The sequence below is a fragment of the Mustela lutreola genome, chromosome 4 (genome assembly GCF_030435805.1).
Source record: "Mustela lutreola isolate mMusLut2 chromosome 4, mMusLut2.pri, whole genome shotgun sequence".
In the NCBI taxonomy this organism is placed as follows: domain Eukaryota; kingdom Metazoa; phylum Chordata; class Mammalia; order Carnivora; family Mustelidae; genus Mustela; species Mustela lutreola.
The window spans coordinates 657,865-676,113 of record NC_081293.1 but is presented as its reverse complement, the minus strand read 5'-3'; the positions used below and the strand labels follow the sequence as shown (position 1 = coordinate 676,113).

Genomic DNA, 18,249 nt, shown 5'->3' with positions numbered 1-18,249 from the left:
CCTTACAGTTTTGTCTTGGTTTTTTTCACAGAGTAAGACTATAACATCCGCTACTATACCATGGCCAGAACTGGTAGAAAAGGGACTTTCAAATTTATATAAAGACCCAACATTGATGATTATGTTGAGTAAAAATGCTGAACAAAGTAGAAATGCCCCAAATATTCTTAGGCTACTTCATTTTAATCTATTTTCTGTCTATTTTAGGGATCCACATGAAATTTCTCATTAATGTATATTCGTTTACATTGATAGTGTGAATGTGAAAGTTATTCTAGTAATTGAACACTTGGAGGTGAAAATATGAGTTGATTAGCAACTGAAATTTTTCATTAAGAGCTAAAAATTACATTTACTCTTTAATGTAAGTTCTGTTATAAAATTACTCTGTGACCAATCCTACATAAGAGTTTCTTTTTTTTTTTTTTTTTTAAGATTTTATTTATTTATTTGACAGAGAGAAATCACAAGTAGGCAGAGAGGCAGGCAGAGAGAGAGAGAGAGGAGGAAGCAGGCTCCCTGCTGAGCAGTGAGCCCGATGCGGGACTCGATCCCAGGACCCTGAGATCATGACCTGAGCCGAAGGCAGCGGCTTAACCACTGAGCTACCCAGGCGCCCCCTACATAAGAGTTTCTTCAAGTAACTAGCAAAATGCAGAAATTAGCACAAAAATTTGAAATATGTGTAAGTAAAACAGGTGAGCCATCTGCAGTGCACGCCGTGTGGCCGAGTGTGACCACGGATCCTGCCCAGCCTCAGGGTCCAGTGCTCTGAGTGACCAGCAAGATCACTACAAGTGTGGCACCTCTTGCAGAACCACGGCGCTCCCAGCTCTCTCCAGCCGCCTAGCGCCCAGTACCACGCCCGGACACGGCGAGCACCCCGTGTGCTTGGACAAGCGGTCAGAACCGCGGTCCAACCCAGCGGCTGCGTAGGCAAGTCCACGGGGTGCCGTGACACCAGCCACCGCTAGAGGGCAGCGACGTTCTACAAATGAATTTCTGGAAACGAATTTTTATCTTAGTAAAAGACTTGCCCTTTTAAGAGGAAACTCAATTTAAGAATCACCGATGCAGAATGGCAAAGCCAGGGCCCACGTCCTTCATTACCGGCTCCTCCTGACCAGCCTTCAGCCGGCAGCAAAGGACGTTTTAGCCCCACGGCAGGAGCTCGCCCATACCAACTCCTACAACGTCTCTGCAGTCTCTTTTCAAAACAACTTCTGGATTTCTATCCAGGTGGCACCTGCACATGGCTGGGAAGAAGGGCCTCCTATCTGGCTCCCAGGGCTGCTCCCCGGAGGGAATGACTGCGACATACTTAGCCCTGGCTGCCCGCAGGCAGGTGCAGGTCTCCGGACCCTCGCCTCGTGCGTGCCGCCCAGCGGACGGACGCCACACGTTACCTGTGGAGCTCTGAGAGCCATCCGTGGAAGCTCAAGTCACTCAGACCTCCCCCCTTGCCCTGTTCCCAACTTAGGAGTATTGTTGATTATAGCATGACTTTAATTCCCTACTCATCATCTTTGTACCTTCAGGGCTTGTGACCCTGAGCTGGCGACCCCTGACCTTCTCCAGCAAGGACATTACCACAGCCCTTCTCCTCTCTTCTAGACACTCCCCTGCCTGCTGAAGCGTGTCGTCAGGACTTCTAGTTTTGTATTGTCAGACCCGATAACCAGAAGAGATTTCCTGTGTCAAAATGTTAGTCCTAAAACTAAAATATCAGTGAACACCATGATAACGCAACTGTTTTCCCCCGAGGGTCGGGCTGTGTTTGACTCTTGTCTCTTCTGGAGTTTCCAACTGGCTTTTCCCCGTTGTATTATTTTCCCGTGACACAACACGTCGGGGCCCCTCCTCACGGCCCTGACTCGCGGGCCGCCTCCGTCCCGCTGCCCTTCACACAGGTGGCTCTCTCAGGGCCAGCACAGCTTGACAACTTTTCTGGGTTGAATCTACTATTGCCAACATCCCACATTTTTCTCTTTTTTTGGTTTATTCCCTTGTTTTTCTGGAGCATCTCCTTCAAGGAACTTTCTAAAAACAGGTGTGGCACATGTATAATCTAGGTCTCTGCCCGTCTAAAAATGGCTTCCATACCCAGACGTGACTGAAAGTTTGGATGAGTTAGAATTCTAGGTTTAAAATTATTTCCATCTAGAACGCTCCATTTTTCCTCCACCTTCCAGTGATGGGTTCTCAGAAGCCTGCGGCCTTGCTGGGCACTGGCGGTGGTGGCTCGGCGTCCACGGGGCCACACGCGAGGGGCTCTCCTCTGCCCCACCCAGGCTCCTTTCTCAAGGGCACTCTGCCCCTGCTCTGGCTCCCAAAGTCAAACTCCCCACATGTCGTCCGGCGTCTGTCACACTTTCTGTGCGTCTGTCCCGTCTCGTGTATTTCCCATGACATTTCCTCCCACTTCTTCCGCCCCGAGTTTGTGCCCGCAGAGCTCGGTCCGGTGCGGCTCCTGTCCCACGGCAGTGCTGTGCCTTACCTCCGAGCGCTGCATCTTCCCGGTGCACCGCGAGGTTTGTCTCCTGTTCTCCTCGGACCATCGTGCGGTCCTGCGTCCCAGTAACTCCCTGTTCACGCCTGTGGCCAGGACGCTGCTGGGGGCTCTCGGGACAGGGCTTCGGCCCACCTGCTGCCGGGTGGGCGCTCCAGGGCCCCGCGTCCCGCAGGCAGCCGCGTTCCCCGTGGAGGCCGCCCAGGAGCCAGGGTGGGCGCTCCAGGGCCCCGCGTCCCGCAGGCAGGCAGCCGCGTTCCCCGTGGAGGCCGCCCAGGAGCCAGGGTGGGCGCTCCAGGGCCCCGCGTCCCGCAGGCAGGCAGCCGCGTTCCCCGTGGAGGCCGCCCAGGAGCCAGGGTGGGCGCTCCAGGGCCCCGCGTCCCGCAGGCAGCCGCGTTCCCCGTGGAGGCCGCCCAGGAGCCAGGGTGGGCGGAGTCTCCTTGCAGCCCTCAAGCCGCAGGGCCTGAGAACGCCCCTCGGTCCCCATGTCTCTAACCCGTCCCCGCCCTGGCCGCCCCAGGAGCTTCCTGTGTCCCCGTGTGGTCAGAGCTCCTCTTCACGTTGGGTCTCCTGCCTCGACCCGCCCCTTCCCCATGCCAGGCCTCTGCCGCCCCATCTGAGGAGGGCGGGTCCTGGGGGCCCAGGCTGTCCCAACCTTGTCACCACGCTGGGCCACCCCCAGGGAGCGGGCAGAACGGAGTGCGTGCGCCTGTCTTCTGCTTGCGGGGGCAGCGGGTTCTCAGAACGAGCGCTGCCCCCACGACGTCTGATTCTGGTGGAAACTGTTAACTAACCAGGTACGAGGCTCCTAGTCCAATTCAGATGGTTTTCCCAGGACTTTCCAGAATCAGACTTTGTTCCTTGGGCCCAGGCCCTTGGAGTCGCCTCATGGGAGGGGGGCCTCTCCTACCCCCAGCCACCCTGCATTCCTGGAAGTCCCGTCAGTCACCCAGTGCGGCACCCATCTTGGGGACGCGGCTGACTTCTGGAACTTTCCAGCGCGCCCCTGCTGACAGAGAGGGTGCCATGCTCACGTCCAAGAGGTGGCGTCCAGTGGTCTCTAGGAGCGTGGGCTTGTAGAGCCAGACGCTGGGGCCCCATCCCAGCTCTGCACCTGCCGGCAGGGCCCGTGAATCGCCCTCGACCTGCCTCCGTTTCTCCCATCAACGTGGGAGCCGTGGTGCCTAGCAGAGAGCTGCCCCAGGGAGGGAGTGAGGCAGTGCCGCAGGGTCCTCGGGTGAACCGTGCCGGCCGCCTGCGCTGAGGCCCTGGCCACGGGCTGACCGACGGCGTGGAGACCTCTCGGGTGGCTTTCACCTGTGGCCCCAAACGTGCATCAGGCGTGTCTGAGGAGGGCCGTGGAGTGGCTGACCTTGGGTAGACGCGTCCCCGTCCCCGGGATTTGGCGTGTGGGACAGACCCCCCCCCCCAAAAAAAACGGCCTGTGGCAGCGGGCAGCCTGTGACAGTGACGCAGTCCAAGCCTGGGGACACAGAGCTATCTGGCGCGGCTGGGGCCTGGCCTCGGGATGCCAGACCGGCTGCTTGGCCGCCATGAATGTCTTCATACGCTTGGGTCAGTGATTTCATCATTTCCAGGAAAGAGCCTGAAAAGAACCTCAAGGAAACCCGTCCTTGCCTCAGAAACGTCCACCGCGGCAGCCGGCGTGAGGCAGCCTCGCACTCAGGGGGAGGAAGGCCTCCGCGTGCCTGCGGCCGGGGGAGCTGCGGCCGGCGCCAGGCAGGGACCGCAGTCAGCCCGTGGCCTGCTCAGGGACCAAGTCAGAACTCCGGGTCCACGGGAGCAGCAGATGAGGCTGGCGAGGGGTGGTGTCTCGCTCGGGGACCCCGCCGGCCTTGCTCGTTGGCCCCGCACAGACGTGTGACACGGAGGCTCCACGGGACGTCCCCTGCCCCCCCAGCCGCCGGGAAATGAGCGTCACTGGGACAGTGAGTGGGGTCAGGAGGGCACTCACGGGTCGCAGGCTCGCAGGTGTCTGATGCCCATCTGGGTGGCCTTCTGCGAGCAGAGCATGGTGAGCTCGTGGTCGCGCGCCGCGTGGGCGAAGCGCGTGAGCCGCATCAGGGTCTGCAGCTCCACCAGCGGGTCCGACCAGCCGCACTCGGACGCTGTCCTCACCAGCTGCAGGGCAGGGGAAGGCGCATCCGTGAGCGCGGCGACGTGCCCGGCGCCGAGCCCGGAGGAGGCACTTGGGGGAGCTCCCACATGGGCCCGAACCGGGGACCCCGCACCCGGGTGTTGAGTGCTGTGGCAAGACGTGGTCACGCCCCAGGACGCCAGTCTGCCCCCTCAGGCGAGGCCCCCTGACCCTGGCTCCATGTTGGAGCCGCAGGTTCCAGTGAACGGCCTCGGGTCAGGGTCTTCCTACCTGGGCCAAGGGGGGCACGGCGAAGTCCATGAGGCCCAGCCCGTTGCAGGAGTACATCTCCAGAGCGACGAGGACCTGCGTCACCGAGTCGATGTCCTCGTTGGGACTCTGGGGGAAGGAAGCATCTTCAGCGCAGGGGTGCCGGGCCACGCCGGGCCACGGCAGCACAGCGGCAATGACCAGAGCCCCCGAAGGGTCTCTCCAAGATCCGTGTTCAGCCGCCAGCAGGCAGAAGGGCTCGGCCGTGGCCCGGGTGTGGCTCCAACTGCCCACCAGCCCAGGGTCCGCGTCTGTGGGAGCAAAGCCTGCCGGCCCCCGCCCCACTCCCACAGTCTCAGGTTCACAGCTCAGGGGGCTCCCTCTGGCCTGGGTGCACCTCCAGGTAAGGCCACAGAACTAAGGAGAAGATGCTGCGGCCCACGGCAGTGACCTCTCTGGGGACAGACCTTCCCAGAGGGCGGGGCTCCTCTACAGGACGAGGGAGCCCTCCCCCACGCGTGCCACTGTCCTGTGGGGGAGATTTCAGCAGGAGGCTCCTACCCTGCAGGGCCGGGCACATGTGGACCAGCCTCTTCAAGCCCCGGGCGCCCCCGACCCCGGCCCGCACCCCGCGGCCGCGGCACCTGCTCGTCCACGCCCAGCCGCGGTCCGACCTGCTGCTGCAGCAGCTGCTTGCCCTTCACCCAGGTGGCGATGAGCTGCTGCTGGGCACTGATGGGCAGCACCTCCTCGGGCACAGGCCCGTCCGTCGGGTTCAGAGCAAACTCGCAGACCTAAAGTGGACGGGTCCTTACTCACGTGGCCTGAACGTGACAGGGAAGCCCGAGCCAAGACCCAAATGATCTAAAGACAAGTGAACGTGGCTCCCAGTCAGGCCACACCGGTGGCTAAAGCAGATGCCAGTCCCGACGCCAGCGGCCCCAGCCCCTCCCCCCGGGGGCCCGGAGCGTCCCCAGAACTTCCAGGGCTCTGCGTGTTCCCCTCCTTGCCCGCGCCCCGTGTCCAGCTCCTAGCTGCTCCGCCACCCGTCCCCTCCGCTAACGGGGTGCGGGTCCCCCGGCCTCGCGCGGAGTGCTTCTACCTCCACGGCGGTCCTGACTTCAGAGCTGGCCACCGAGTCCAGTGGGGCGTGAAACAGGTTGGAGCGTACGGGTCTCTTCGATTTTTCTGGCACGTGGGCTGGAATCCACTTAATGATCAAGCCTCGGGCCAGCGTGTTACAGAGCATGGCCAGCACGGTGGGGTATCTGGAAAGCAACGTGCCGGTGGTGAGGGTGCGGCCGCTCGCACAGAGGCAGACGCGGGGCCTCCGGAGTCCCGGTCTCCCTCTCACGGGACCCGACGACAGGCGCTCATGGTTCCAGCCCTAGGCCATGGGGCAGTTCTCAGACCTTCCAGGGGACACTGGCTATGACGAGGGCCACACGAGGACACTTCAGTCCCCCACCGCAGGTCTTCGCACTGAGAAGGGCCCCCCATGTCAGGTGGGTGGGCTCCTCAGGGCCGGGACATCTGTCCATCTAGCCCAGTCGTGGCTCAGGTTAGAATTGTTGAAATGGCCTCCCCGTGCCAGGAATCAGGGACTCAAAGTCTGCTCCCCGTCCACAACAGCGATCTGCGGGAGCGCGGCCCAGAGGGGAGAGGCGGGTGTCCACGGGGTCCCAGTGGGCGCTCGAGTCGGAGGGGCGTCCCAGGGCCCGCTGAGCAGCCCTGGGTTTCAGGGTCCACTGAGACCCTGAGACAAGTAACAAATATTTTTTTTGTCATGTACAAAAATCCACACACGCTGCCGCGTCCCGACCCACGGCACCGTCTCTACCTCAGCCTCCGATGCGAAACTCTGACGTCTTATTGCTTCGACCAAAAGCCAAACCAGCAACAAGAAAAGAGCGTTCGGAAGCATCATCCCTGTCGGAAAACTCTGACAAGACCTGACGCTTTCCGATGCCTCGTTTTAGCTCCTCGTTCACGTCCAGCGGGACAAGAACTCACGGGCACAGATCCTACCCCTCTCCGACCCGCTCCAAAACCAGCACAAGACTCCCAGATGGGGTTGCTCTTTCCGTCTGTTCTTCAAGGGGACTCGGGTCTCAGCAAATGTTCCTTAAAACCCTTCAGTTTGGAAAACAGTGAGGCGGGCGGGATTCTGCACGGGGCTCTGTGGGGGCAGGGCTGAGCCTCTACTCGGGATGTGCAGCTTGGAGTCAGAGCCTGTGGAGGCTGGAGCAGCCCTCGGGTTTCCCCGCGTCCCCATCACCGCCACACACCAGCCAACCACAGCCCCGCCGCTCACTGGAAGGACGGGTCTCGGGGCACCCGCCCCACAACAGACTCATGTGTGACCCCACAGTTGCCAGGCCTGAATCGAAGTCTCGGGGCATCAGGAGGGAGACAGCCCTGGAGGTCAGGAGTACACGAAGCATCCACGGGCCACACCTACCCGCTGTAGCCCGTGGCCTTGACAATGCTCAGGAGGTGGTCCAAGGTGTCCACGAGCTCCCTCTGCCGCCCGGCCACAATGAGGTGGTAGTTGTGGTTCAGGACGTAGACCACCGCGTTCTGCACGATCCAGCCCTCCTGGAGCTCTCGTCCGATCTCGGCAGACCGCAGCCAGCTGTTCATGGCGCTCTGCGACAGACCCTCAATCCAGGTCCTGTGGACAGCACACCCCGCCGAGCCTTTGCTCAGACGGGCGTCACAGACGCAAACACGACACCTGCTGACAGCCCAGCTCTCCGCAGCATCTGGGGTCACAAAGGTGCCCCTGCCGGGGCTGCCTGCTGGAGCCCGCCGTGTTCCCTCCCGGGGCGCAGCCCTGCCCAGCATATCCCGTCCCCCAGCTGGACGTCCTCCCTCGGCGCCGAGTTCCCAAATCACACCCCTACTCTGCCTCAAACCTCCGTCCGGGCCACCAGCCGCCCCTCGCCCTCTGCGGGACAGCCCGTTCTCTAGGACCTGTGGTCCCAGCGCCTTAGGGTAAGGGGCCCAATGGCAAGTATCCCAGGCTTTGTGAGCCGTGGGAGTCTCTGTTGCCCATTTTTCTCTAGTTAACTTCACAGACTTCTAATATGTCAAAAGCACTCAGCACGTAGGCTGTACAGAAGCATTCGTGGGTCGGGCGTGGCTGGGCCGTGGCTTACGGAGCCTCCTCCAGCACAGGCAGGCCCTTGCCGCGTGGCAGCTGGCACCCGGGGACGGGGCCCTGGGCTCTGCTCCGTGGGACCCCCCGAGGACTGAGGCAAAGACGCCGTCCACGTAACAAACACCAAGACAAACGTTCCGAGCGCTGAACGCGGGGGCCGCCCCCTACAGGAGCCGTTCACTGCGTGGAACCCGCGGGGGAGAGGCTCACCGGCCCCCTCAGTGAGGGAGAATGGCCACGGCTCCGAGATGCGTGGATGCCCACTCGGTACCACGTTCTCTTGCAGGAATACTCAGGTTTAGACTAAACATAACTAAAACCCACCACCGCGAGACCAGCACTGCGAGCTATGAGTGCTTCCGTGGCGGTGGCTCACGTGGCACGTCTTCCGGGCTGTTGTACACAAAGTGCTCCTTCCTGTCCACGCGCACCATGACTGAGCCCAGACGCCGTGGGCAGAGCTGACCACGGCTCCTCCCGTGAGTTCCTCCCCGTCTCTGGTAACACACTAACTGGGAGGAGCCACGTGTGTCACACGCGAAACAAGCCACGGCCCTGGTCTGGGGACAGACACCCCAAGTCTGGGCCCTGTCGTCCCCGGCCACCCAGCCCGTGCTCCGTGGCCAAGCCGTGCCCAAATCTGCGGGGGTCGCCTGGGCCCCGTCGGGCCACCTACTGGTACGTGATCCACTGCGCATTGTCCTCCGGGGACTCGACCGTGTAGCCGGCGGAGTGCTGGCTCAGGTCCTCCGGGGGGCGGGGACGGTTGTTCAGCTCCACACCCTCGGAGCGCAGCAAGTGCACCGTGGCCTGCGAAGGAAGCGTGCAGCACGAGCGGTCACAGGCGCGGGCACCGGGCGCGGGGGGGGGGGGGTGCACAGTCAGGCCTGAGGGGGGCAGGCCCTGTGACGAACCTGTGGTCTTCCAGAGGGTCCTCCCCACCCGCCATCTGCCCCACGTCCCCCATGCATACGGCGGCTCAGGAAGAGGAGACCCCGTTCTCGGGCCATCGTCCCGGCCCCGCCATCCCTCGGACCCCGTCACCGCACGAGTGAGCACAGACACCGGCGGCTGCCGAGGGCACCGGCACAGGCGGAGGGGCCGCACACGGGGCTGGGGCGGGACGGTCCTGGACCGGCTGCCAGTTCCCTGCACCGGGCTCTGCCCCAGGTGTCACCGTGTCCCCGGCTCACGGCCCAGACACGATCTCCAGTGAGGGCTCTAGCCACGTCCCCCACTGACCCCAAGACACACAGGCCAAGGTGGTCCCGAGAACAATGATGTGACGAGACGTCACTGGGGACGCCGCCCTGGGAGGAGGGGCAGGTGCGATGGAGACCGCGGCCCCGGCCTGGCGCCGACCCAGGGGTCTGCGTGTGCTCACTGCGGAACGCGCCGGTGAACCCCAGAGGGGCCAGCCCCGCTCCAGCGCGAGCAAAGGGAACGCACAGCTCACTCAGAGTGCCCGTTGAGGGGACACCCCGAGAGCCCAGCCGTCGCCCCCGTGCCTGCGAAACGGCTGCAGACGCAAAAAGGGCTTCCACGGAAGGACGTGGATTGACACAAGATCGTGACCCATCTGTGAACCCGGGGAGGCATCCCTCCTCTGCATGGCGCTTCAGGAGCCGGTCGGGGTGGGGGGGTTGAGTGCGCACCCCGAGCCACGGGGCAGGGGCGCACCTCCGCGCTGATGAAGCCCACTTCCGCAAACGTGCGCAGCAGGCTGGGGCTCGTCTGCCTCTGCAGGGTGACCTCGGACGGGCCCCAGGCGTCCTGGGCCGGGCTGTCTCCTCCCCTCTTCTTCTTCCCTGAGGGAGAGCGCGACGCTGGAGCTCTGGTCGCACATGCGCGTCTTCACTAGCAAACAACACACAGGGATTCCCAGCCGGGAAGGGGCCGGAGGAAACCCCCTGTGGGCGGGCCCCGGGGAGGGGGTGGGAAAGCCCCCCCACACCACCCCCCCCGACAACGCGTTCCTGGTCTGGCTCACACAGTCTAGCCTCTCGAGAAGCCTCGCCCCCCAAGCCTGCGGCACCCGTGTCCCTGACCATGTGGGACCCCTGGTACGTCCCTGGGTCCCAAGTGTCCCCTCGACCAGAGCTGCTGCAGGGAGCCGCCCCCACAGTCCCAAGAAGCCCCCCGGCCCACGCTCGGCCGACGGGTCCCCGTGAGCTGGGGTCCAGCATGGGCGCACGACCTGGACCCAGCCTCTGGCGGGAGCCAGACAGCCCCTGTCTGCGTGCGGACAGCCCCGCAGCCACTGCCCGTGGCTCCGAGGCACCGGGCCCGGGTACCTTTCTTCAGCCGCGCCAGCCTCTTCACCTTCACGTTGTCGTACAGGAGGCAGAAGCGGCTCGCCGCCCGGCACACGTCCCACACACCTTGCTTCCGGGACACTTTGGCGAGCTCGGCCCAGATCTGGATTCTGCTCACCAGATGGGAGGTGGTGGACAGGTGAGCAGGAGGCGACATTAGGAACCCCCAGCGTGGGGGCGCCCGGTGGATCGCGATGGGGCGGCGGGAGCCCACGTGCTTCCCTCAGGACCACCCGGCCCACGGACGCGTCCTGGCCCACGGACGCGTCCCGACAGCCCGGCCCAGCCGGCGCCCGGGGCCCGCGCCACGTCACCCACCTCTCCTTGTCGTTCTCGGCCCCCAGACGCCGCAGGTGCCCGGCGGCTTTGTCCACGCTGACCATGTGGTGCCGCGCCTTCGCAAACAGGTAGGTGAAGCGGCCCCTGACTTTCCCCATGGACACTGAGGGTAGACGTGGAGATGCCAGGCTCACATGGCAATGTTCGGGGCCACAGGACTGGGAGGCGCCGTGTCTCTGTCCCGGGGACCCTGCGCCGTGAGCACAGCCACCGTGCCCGGCAGCTTGGGCTCCGCGGTCTGGGGGCCTCTCCCACACGGCGGCCCCTGCCCAACAACCCCCTCACCCCGCGGTCCGCTGGGTGGTGGACCGTGCCCAGTGGCACGTGCTGCCCCCTCGCAGCCGACACACCAGCCGCCGGCAGCCGGCCCTAGGAGCCCCTTGAAGGCCTCACCGGGCTGGGCCGTGAGGCCCTCTTCGGCTGGGAGGCCGGCGGCACGCTGGTTCATCGGAGCGGTCGGGACCGCCAACACAGCCCCACACTGGCCGGGGCAAGGTGGAAACCCAAGGTGGCACCACCAGGCCCCGGAGAAGCCTGAGGCCGACAGAGGCCACGTCCCAGAGCAGTCCGCTCCCCAGCGCTGGGGCATGCCGGCCGGCGAGGGCAGAGCCATGGGTGGGCTCCCCAGTCAGGTACGAACCTGTCGTCCACAGGCTGCGATGCGCTGGGCACGTCCGTGATGTGGGCAGAACTGTGCCCCAGAAAGGTACAATGAAGCCCTAACCCCAGGACCCTAGTGACCTTACTTGTGTCTTTATGGGGGCAATCCAGTTCAAACGAGATCGTGAGGCAGGCCCTAATCTGTTACGACAGATGTCCTTAAAAGGGAGGAACTCTGGAGCCAGAGAAGCAGGCACAGAGGAAAGATGGTGTGAAGACACGGGGAAGACTCTGTCCGCCGAAGGGGCTGAAGCCACCCTCCGCCCAGCCCCGGGGGGAGCTCCTAGCCCTGCTGACCCCTCATCAGGAGCCCCGGCCTCCAGCGCACGATGGTCAGTCCTGCCGTGAACAAGGTCCTGGGGGACAGTGGCCGAGCTGAGACCCAGACTGCACGCATGTCAAGGCCGGGACGGGCGGATTCAGACCTTGAGCGGGCGCAGTCTGGTCCCCAGGTGCCGGGCTGGGGGTCAGCCTGCGGACGCAGGAGGCTCAGGGCGGCTCCTGAGCAGAAACACGCTGGGCTCCAGGGGCGAGGCAGCGCATACCTTTGGCCTCATTCTCGCTGTCGAGCACAATTTGGAAGGTGTCAGGGGCCAGCGCCAGGCCCGCGTTCACCAGGAGAGCTCGCTTCTTCCTGACGCTGTCTTTGGGGACAGCCTTCTTCGCCTGCAGCAGGAAGACACGGTGTGACGCGCGGGCTACTACATCACCTAAACGGACCCTGTCCCGGGCTGCTCGGCCAGCCCTATCCCTGGGCAGCCTCACGGAGCCCGGGTCGGCACCTGCTCAATGGCCATGATGGCCTTGTCCTCGGCACGCTCGGGGGACTGGTAGAGCATGGTGCACAGGCGCAGCCGGTTCAAGGCCCTGGTGAGCTTGTCCTGGTAGAGGCCGAGGCTGTCCAGGAGCACGGCCTTCTGCAGGTGCTGGATGGCCGGCTCCAGCCGGTCCTCGTCCTCCTCAATGTGCGCCATCTCCATGTGCACTTGGCAGCGGAGCAGGACCATGAGGCTGGGGAGGACAGCACGGTGTGACGCAGGCCTGGGCACGCGGACCTGCCGTAAGAACCCCCCGGAGCCTGGGCTTCCCAGCGTGCTTCGGCTCCCGCCGGCTTTGCCTGGAGGCCTCGATCGGGGACAAGCAGGGAGGCCCCTGCAGGGCAGCTGTAGCACCTGGGCTCCAGGGCTGAGGAGCAGGTCAGTGGACGGGGAACCGTGCGGTGGGACCTGCTGGGTAGGGGCTTAGCAGACACGGGAGGCTCGCAACGCTGCTGCTACGGCTACCGCCTCTGGCCGTCAGAACCGTCCCACATGCGTGCCCGCTGCTGCCCGCTGCCCGCTGCTGCCCGCTGCCCGCTGCCCGCAACAGAAGACTGCCATTTGCCCCCCGGGATGGGGCCTGCTCTGGTCTCAGCAGCTCAGGGACACCCCCCAAGGGGCCTGCCCCCTGCCTGGCTGCTGCTCCGGCTGCTTCCTCTGCCGGTGTCTGCACGTGTCACGGAAGTGTCCTCGGAGCTTTTCCATCAACAAGAGGCAGAGACCAACACCACAGCCACTGCCCAGGGACACCAGCATCAACAAATCCAACAGATTCGGCTGAACACAGGCACTGCAGGACCCGTGAGCTGACAGTGCAGACAGAGGTGTGAATGCCATGTGATACGGCTGTGACCTTGGGGACACGGAGGCAAGGAATGCCTGTGGCTTCACCCACGCCCGTGAGGGGTCCCTGGTTGGTGCCACACTGAGGTCCCTGCTCTTCCTCAGGGAACCAGGCTGTGCAGACCCTGCCCAGAATGTGCCACAGTTTGGGGCAGGCCCTGCCCTGAATCCTGCTCCTTTGGGCAGTGGGAGACCCGGCCAGGGCTGACCAAGCTGGGGCGCCGACTGAGGCTGACAGCACACACACAGCACGGGGCGCTGCACAGAGGGACGGTCAGGAACAGTCTGGCAGAGCACGGGGCCAAGGAGGTGCCATCGCAGCGCAGCCTGGGCAGCTGCAGCCACAGGCGGGATGGGGTGAGGGGCTCCGTGGGGCCAGAGACCGGACGTGCAGCAGCCTGTGTGTGGATACGGCCAGGGCCAGGCATTGGGTTTGCCAGATAAATCCTTCAATGCAGATATTAAAATGCAAATATAAATGTATTGTAAAAACCTGAAGGCAGACGACATTAGGGACGGAACAGATACGGACTCTCCGGAGAGGAGAACCCGCAGGAACCGAGACACCAGAGCTCAGAACAGGGACACGCGACATTGGAAAGCTCCTGCTGGCACCACAGCAGGCTGCAACTGAGCCAGCCACAGCCTAGACATCATGCCTCGGAGGGACAGACTAAAGTCGGCTTTTAAAATGAGCAGAGGCTTGGGACTTGGGGGCCGTGTCCAGGGCACGTGCGAAGCTCGAGTCCCGGGAGGCAGAGAGAGAGAACAGATGGTAACAGCTGATGTTCCTGGTGAGAGGCCCGGGCCCGCGTCTGCACATCTCGGCAGACCCAACGAGGAGCGTTGAAGGCTCCAAGGGTACCGCAGTCAGAACTCCGAAAACAGAAAGGAGCAGAGGCACGTACGGCGAAGGGCCCGACCCCCCTGAAAACAGTGCGCATTTTTATCAGGAATCCGGATGGTCAGAAGAACTACAACAGCCTTGCCAAGGTGTTTAAAGAAGAAAATACCTGGAAACCCAGAACCCAACAGCCAGCGACAACAGTTTGAGGGAAAGTCATTTCAGACCCACAGGGGTCCATCGCCAGCAGGGAGGTCTTCGGGTTGAAACAAAGCACGTGGGACCCAGGATGTGCGGGAAGGAAAGAGCCGGTGGGATCAGCGCAGTAGGTAAACGTGAGAAACTGCCGCTTCCTCTGTAATTTTCTTAACAACAACCAACCAAGCAAACAAACAAACAAATCCACGGGCTGCGAGACAGATGGCAGCTCCGCGAGGGAGGGAGATCTGTTCATGCCGGAGCCACATCGCGCTGCGTCCAGACGTGAAACCCACGAGCAGGACAGCGCACAGGCAGCGGGTGCGGACGCAGGGAGGGCGCCGCAGAGCTCTACGGTAGGGACGCGGGCAGGGGTGCGCGAGCGGCCCGCACGGACCCGGCTGCCCGAGGACCCGCATTACCGGCCCTTGAGCAGCCCTGCGCCCTGGGAGGGAGGGTGGAGAAACGAGCCAGTGGGGCAAGTGGAGCCGATTCTAAAAATTAACCTCAAGGAAGGCGGGGAAGGAGCAGCCAGAAGCCGAAGGGACGCACGGAAAGAAATGAGGTCAAGATACGCTCAATGCGGCACCAAACGCAGAGCGGCTGGAGCTCCAGGCACCACAGATGGTCCCAGCAGATGGAAAGGAAGACGGGTGGACGCTGCCCGCCGGACGCCTCGCAGCCCGCCGGACGCCTCGCTGCCTGCCGGACGCCTCGCAGCCCGCCGGACGCCTCGCAGCCCGCCGGACGCCTCGCTGCCCGCCGGACGCCTCGCAGCCCGCCGGACGCCTCGCAGCCCAGAACAGCATCCCCGCGCCTCTTCTCCCTGCTTTACTACCTTCTCAGCACTTAACACAGCCGCCTGCTGAAACAGGGGGTGCCGGTGCGGGTGCCGGTGCTCGGCTGTACACCCCGCAGCACGTCTCCAGGCCCAGTGCCGTGCCCGGCCCAGGGCAGCGGCTCAGCAAGTGCGTGACAAATGTGTCCAACCCAGTGTGGACCGCAGACTTGGAGTCCCTCACCTCGGCACTGACCCGTTGGTGCCCACACACCGCATCATGCCCCTGGTGTCATGGCCAGCGGGCACCACACCGTGGCTGTGGCAGGCTCTTCCATCAGAGCCCGTGGAGCAGAGTCAACAGGGCACCGGCACTGGTCTACGGAGGAGGTCGGACCTGCCCTGAATCCTGCCGTCGGCGTGTGGCCGCGGGCAGTCAGAGCCTCGGTGCCGGGACGCGGGCTGGCCCTAACTTTGTGTCAGCCAGTGGGGAGGGCCACCCTGTCCTGCCCAGGGCACACTCGTGACCCTGTCACCACCGGCCAAGCCCTTTCTGATGTAGGTAGAGTTTCCTGCTGGCACCACTTTTGGGGGACATGAGCCGGACCTCAGCTTCCTCCCCGTGTTGAGGGATCCGCCCCAGGCCTCCCCACACGAGCACCCACCTCTTGGGGGCACAGACTACCTGTCCGCCTTCTCCAGGACATCGGCGACGTTGCTCAGCGGCTTCCGCAGCTGGCGCCGCAGGTTGTGCTGCAGCAGAGGGAGACACGTGTTCCACTGCGTAGCACACACCACGTGGATGGGCCCAGGCTCGCCCAGGCGCACGGCTTGCTGCAGGGCCACGTCGAGCCTCTGTACTATGCTCAGCTGCATCTGCATGAGACACATGGGTCGCCTGTGCGGACCGGAGGCAAACCCCGCGCCCCACCCAGGGAGCTGGAGGCTCAGGTGGCTGCGGGGGCCAGGGCCTGTGTCACCAGCCCTACAAGGGGCTGCTTGTCTGTAAGACACTTCCCTGAAAGGCCGGGAATGGGCCCCGCACACCCACACGGTGCTTCTCTCGCACGAGCTGCTTCCATCCAAGGGTGTGTACTTCTCGAGCTGGTACCGTGACCACAGTGGCCTGTGGCCGGCTCCATCTACGATCCAGAGACCCCCTCCTCTGTCCTGTGCTACGTGCGCCCTTCCCACCAGACAGGCTCTGGTCTCACATCTGAGGATGTGGGGAGCCGGCTTACGGCCCACGCTTCCTCAGAGCCCCCTGGGGCTGCCCGCTGACCCGAAGCTTGGTCCCATGGCCTCTGGCTACTGGCAGCCTCAGGGCCTCCCCTCACTCTGCCTCCCGAGCTGGCAGCCGATGCGCCCTGACCGGTGCCAGTGGGCAGCAGCACAGGGACTGAGCTTGACACAGCGCCCGCTGCAGCCCCTCGGGCCACCCATGCTGCTGCAGCCCGTGGCCAGACGTGGGGCCGGGATGCTCAGGAAACCATGCCCGACGCTGCCCTGGTTAGGCTCCTGCCAGGTGCCAGGTGGGCTCAGGGCTAGAGAAGCCCATGAGCAAGTCCAAGAGGAACACGGACATCCACCAGGCAGCAGTGAAGGCGCGGAGCCTGCTGCAGGTGCGGGGGACAGAGCCCCGCGGCCGGCTGCTGCTCTCTGGCAGGAAGGTTCTCTGGGGCGCCCCGAGCAAACCCTAGGAGCTCCCGCCTCAGCCATCACTACTCGGTGCCAACCGTTTGCTTTTCCTTTTAAGCTGCCAAATTCTCATTAACGAGTAGTCTAAAACAATCTCTGGATTCCTTTCCTGGCCGGGGCTGCTGGTCCAAACCTACTGTGTTAAACAGCAGATGCCCTTGTGTCCCCGCGATCCGAGGGGCCAGCAGCTTCCAGGAAATGCACAAACTGCTGAGTGATGCCGTCTCCTGTTCAGGAATTTACCTCGACGGCTGCACGGACGTAGACTTTAAGTTTACTTTCGAGACTCGAAGCATCTAGTTCACACTCCAGGCACTCGATTTCAATCAGCTTCCCAGGATCCTGCGGGACACACACAGTCTCTGCATATACGGGAGATTTTTAAAGGAAGCAATCACACACGTTCATCAACCTCAAAGACCATTTTAAAATACTACTAATGTACTAGGTAGAAATTCAACAACAAAAACAAGAGAATACAAAGACATATAACAAAAACTTTAAATATTCCCCCAAAATGCAAAGCTTTTTTTTTTTTTTAAGGTTTTATTTATCTGACAGACAGAGACACAGCAAGAGACGGAACACAAGAGAGGGGAGTAGGCTTCGCTGCGGGGGTCGATCCCAGGACCCTGAGACCACGATCTGAACTGAAGGCAGAGACTTGATGACTGAGCCACCCAGGTGCCCCCAAATGCAAAGCTTTAAGTGAGAAAGCAAAAATTCTTGATACTTTTTTAATTGTGGGGAAAAAAAGATAATTTCACTGGACCTTGAATTTTTACATAATTACACCAACTTCAGATAAATGCTTATAACCCTTGGCAAACACGTTTTCTTTCACTTACTCCCTGCGGGGTTGGGATGAGAGCATCCTGCTTGGCAGGGCCGAGGCGTGGGCAGTAGGAACCCAGGGTTTGTCTCGCGGGCCTCACTTTGCTTCTACGAAACTGCTAAGCTCTTCCAAAGGCGCTGTGCCATTCTGCATTCCCGCTAGCCCGAGAGCTGCGGCGTCCCCACATCCTCTCCACGCCGAGTGGGGTCGGTCTGTGCGTGCAGCCATCTAGGACGTGTGTCGCCGTGAGTCAGTCCAGAGCGCACACGGGTCTCCGCCTCGGTTCCCAGCACAGCGCTCCTGAAACGCTTGTGATGCTCTAAGTGTTAGAGCACTGGGGGCATCTTTCCTTCCATAGACTGGGGGCTGGTCCCACAAGGGCCAAGCCCTGACGACAAGCTGGGGGCTCTCAGCCCCAACCCCGCCCTCCAGAAATGCATCGCTAATTGGATCGTGCCTATGTGAGGAAACCCCCGTAAAATCCCAATAGTACAGGGTCCAGGGCGCCTCCAGGTTGGCAAACACGTCCACATACTGGGAGGGCGGCCCACCTGGCTCCACGAGGACAGAAGCTTCTGCCCTTGCTCAGGACCCCTCCCCCCAACTGTCCTCTACGTCTCTCTCTGGCCGCTCCTCTGCACCTTTATTATGTAATAAATGGGTAAACGGGTTCCCCTGAGTTCTGTGAGTTGCTCTGGAAAACGGATCAAACCCAAGGAGGGGGTTGTGGGAGCCCCTCATCTGTAGAGCAGAAGGACAGAAGTTGGGGGTACCAAAACGGGGGAGCAGTTCTGCGGGACTGAGTCCCTCAGCGTGGGATCTGGCGCTGTCCCCAGGGAGAGCATGAGAATTGTCAAAACCGGAGGACACGCAGCAGGTGT

At 62.5% G+C, this 18,249-nt stretch overlaps 1 protein-coding gene across 5 annotated transcripts in view; it reads right to left on the bottom strand.

Annotated features, from left to right (window-relative positions):
• The window catches only part of CFAP46 (cilia and flagella associated protein 46), an 89,003-nt gene that overhangs the window by 51,988 nt on the left and 18,766 nt on the right, over nt 1–18,249 (bottom strand). For 4 of the 5 annotated variants that reach the window (XM_059172765.1, XM_059172764.1, XM_059172762.1 and 1 more), the window contains exons 10-22: nt 16,777–16,875; nt 15,521–15,711; nt 12,137–12,365; nt 11,900–12,020; nt 10,674–10,797; nt 10,335–10,465; nt 9,721–9,848; nt 8,717–8,850; nt 7,339–7,551; nt 5,980–6,145; nt 5,522–5,671; nt 4,899–5,006; nt 4,485–4,651 (exon numbers count right to left, since the gene is read on the bottom strand). In XM_059172765.1, the coding sequence (XP_059028748.1) occupies nt 4,485–4,651; nt 4,899–5,006; nt 5,522–5,671; nt 5,980–6,145; nt 7,339–7,551; nt 8,717–8,850; nt 9,721–9,848; nt 10,335–10,465; nt 10,674–10,797; nt 11,900–12,020; nt 12,137–12,365; nt 15,521–15,711; nt 16,777–16,875 (1,961 nt within the window). The remainder of the gene's footprint in view (nt 1–4,484; nt 4,652–4,898; nt 5,007–5,521; nt 5,672–5,979; nt 6,146–7,338; nt 7,552–8,716; nt 8,851–9,720; nt 9,849–10,334; nt 10,466–10,673; nt 10,798–11,899; nt 12,021–12,136; nt 12,366–15,520; nt 15,712–16,776; nt 16,876–18,249) is intronic. The other variant, XM_059172763.1, reaches the window with a different exon arrangement.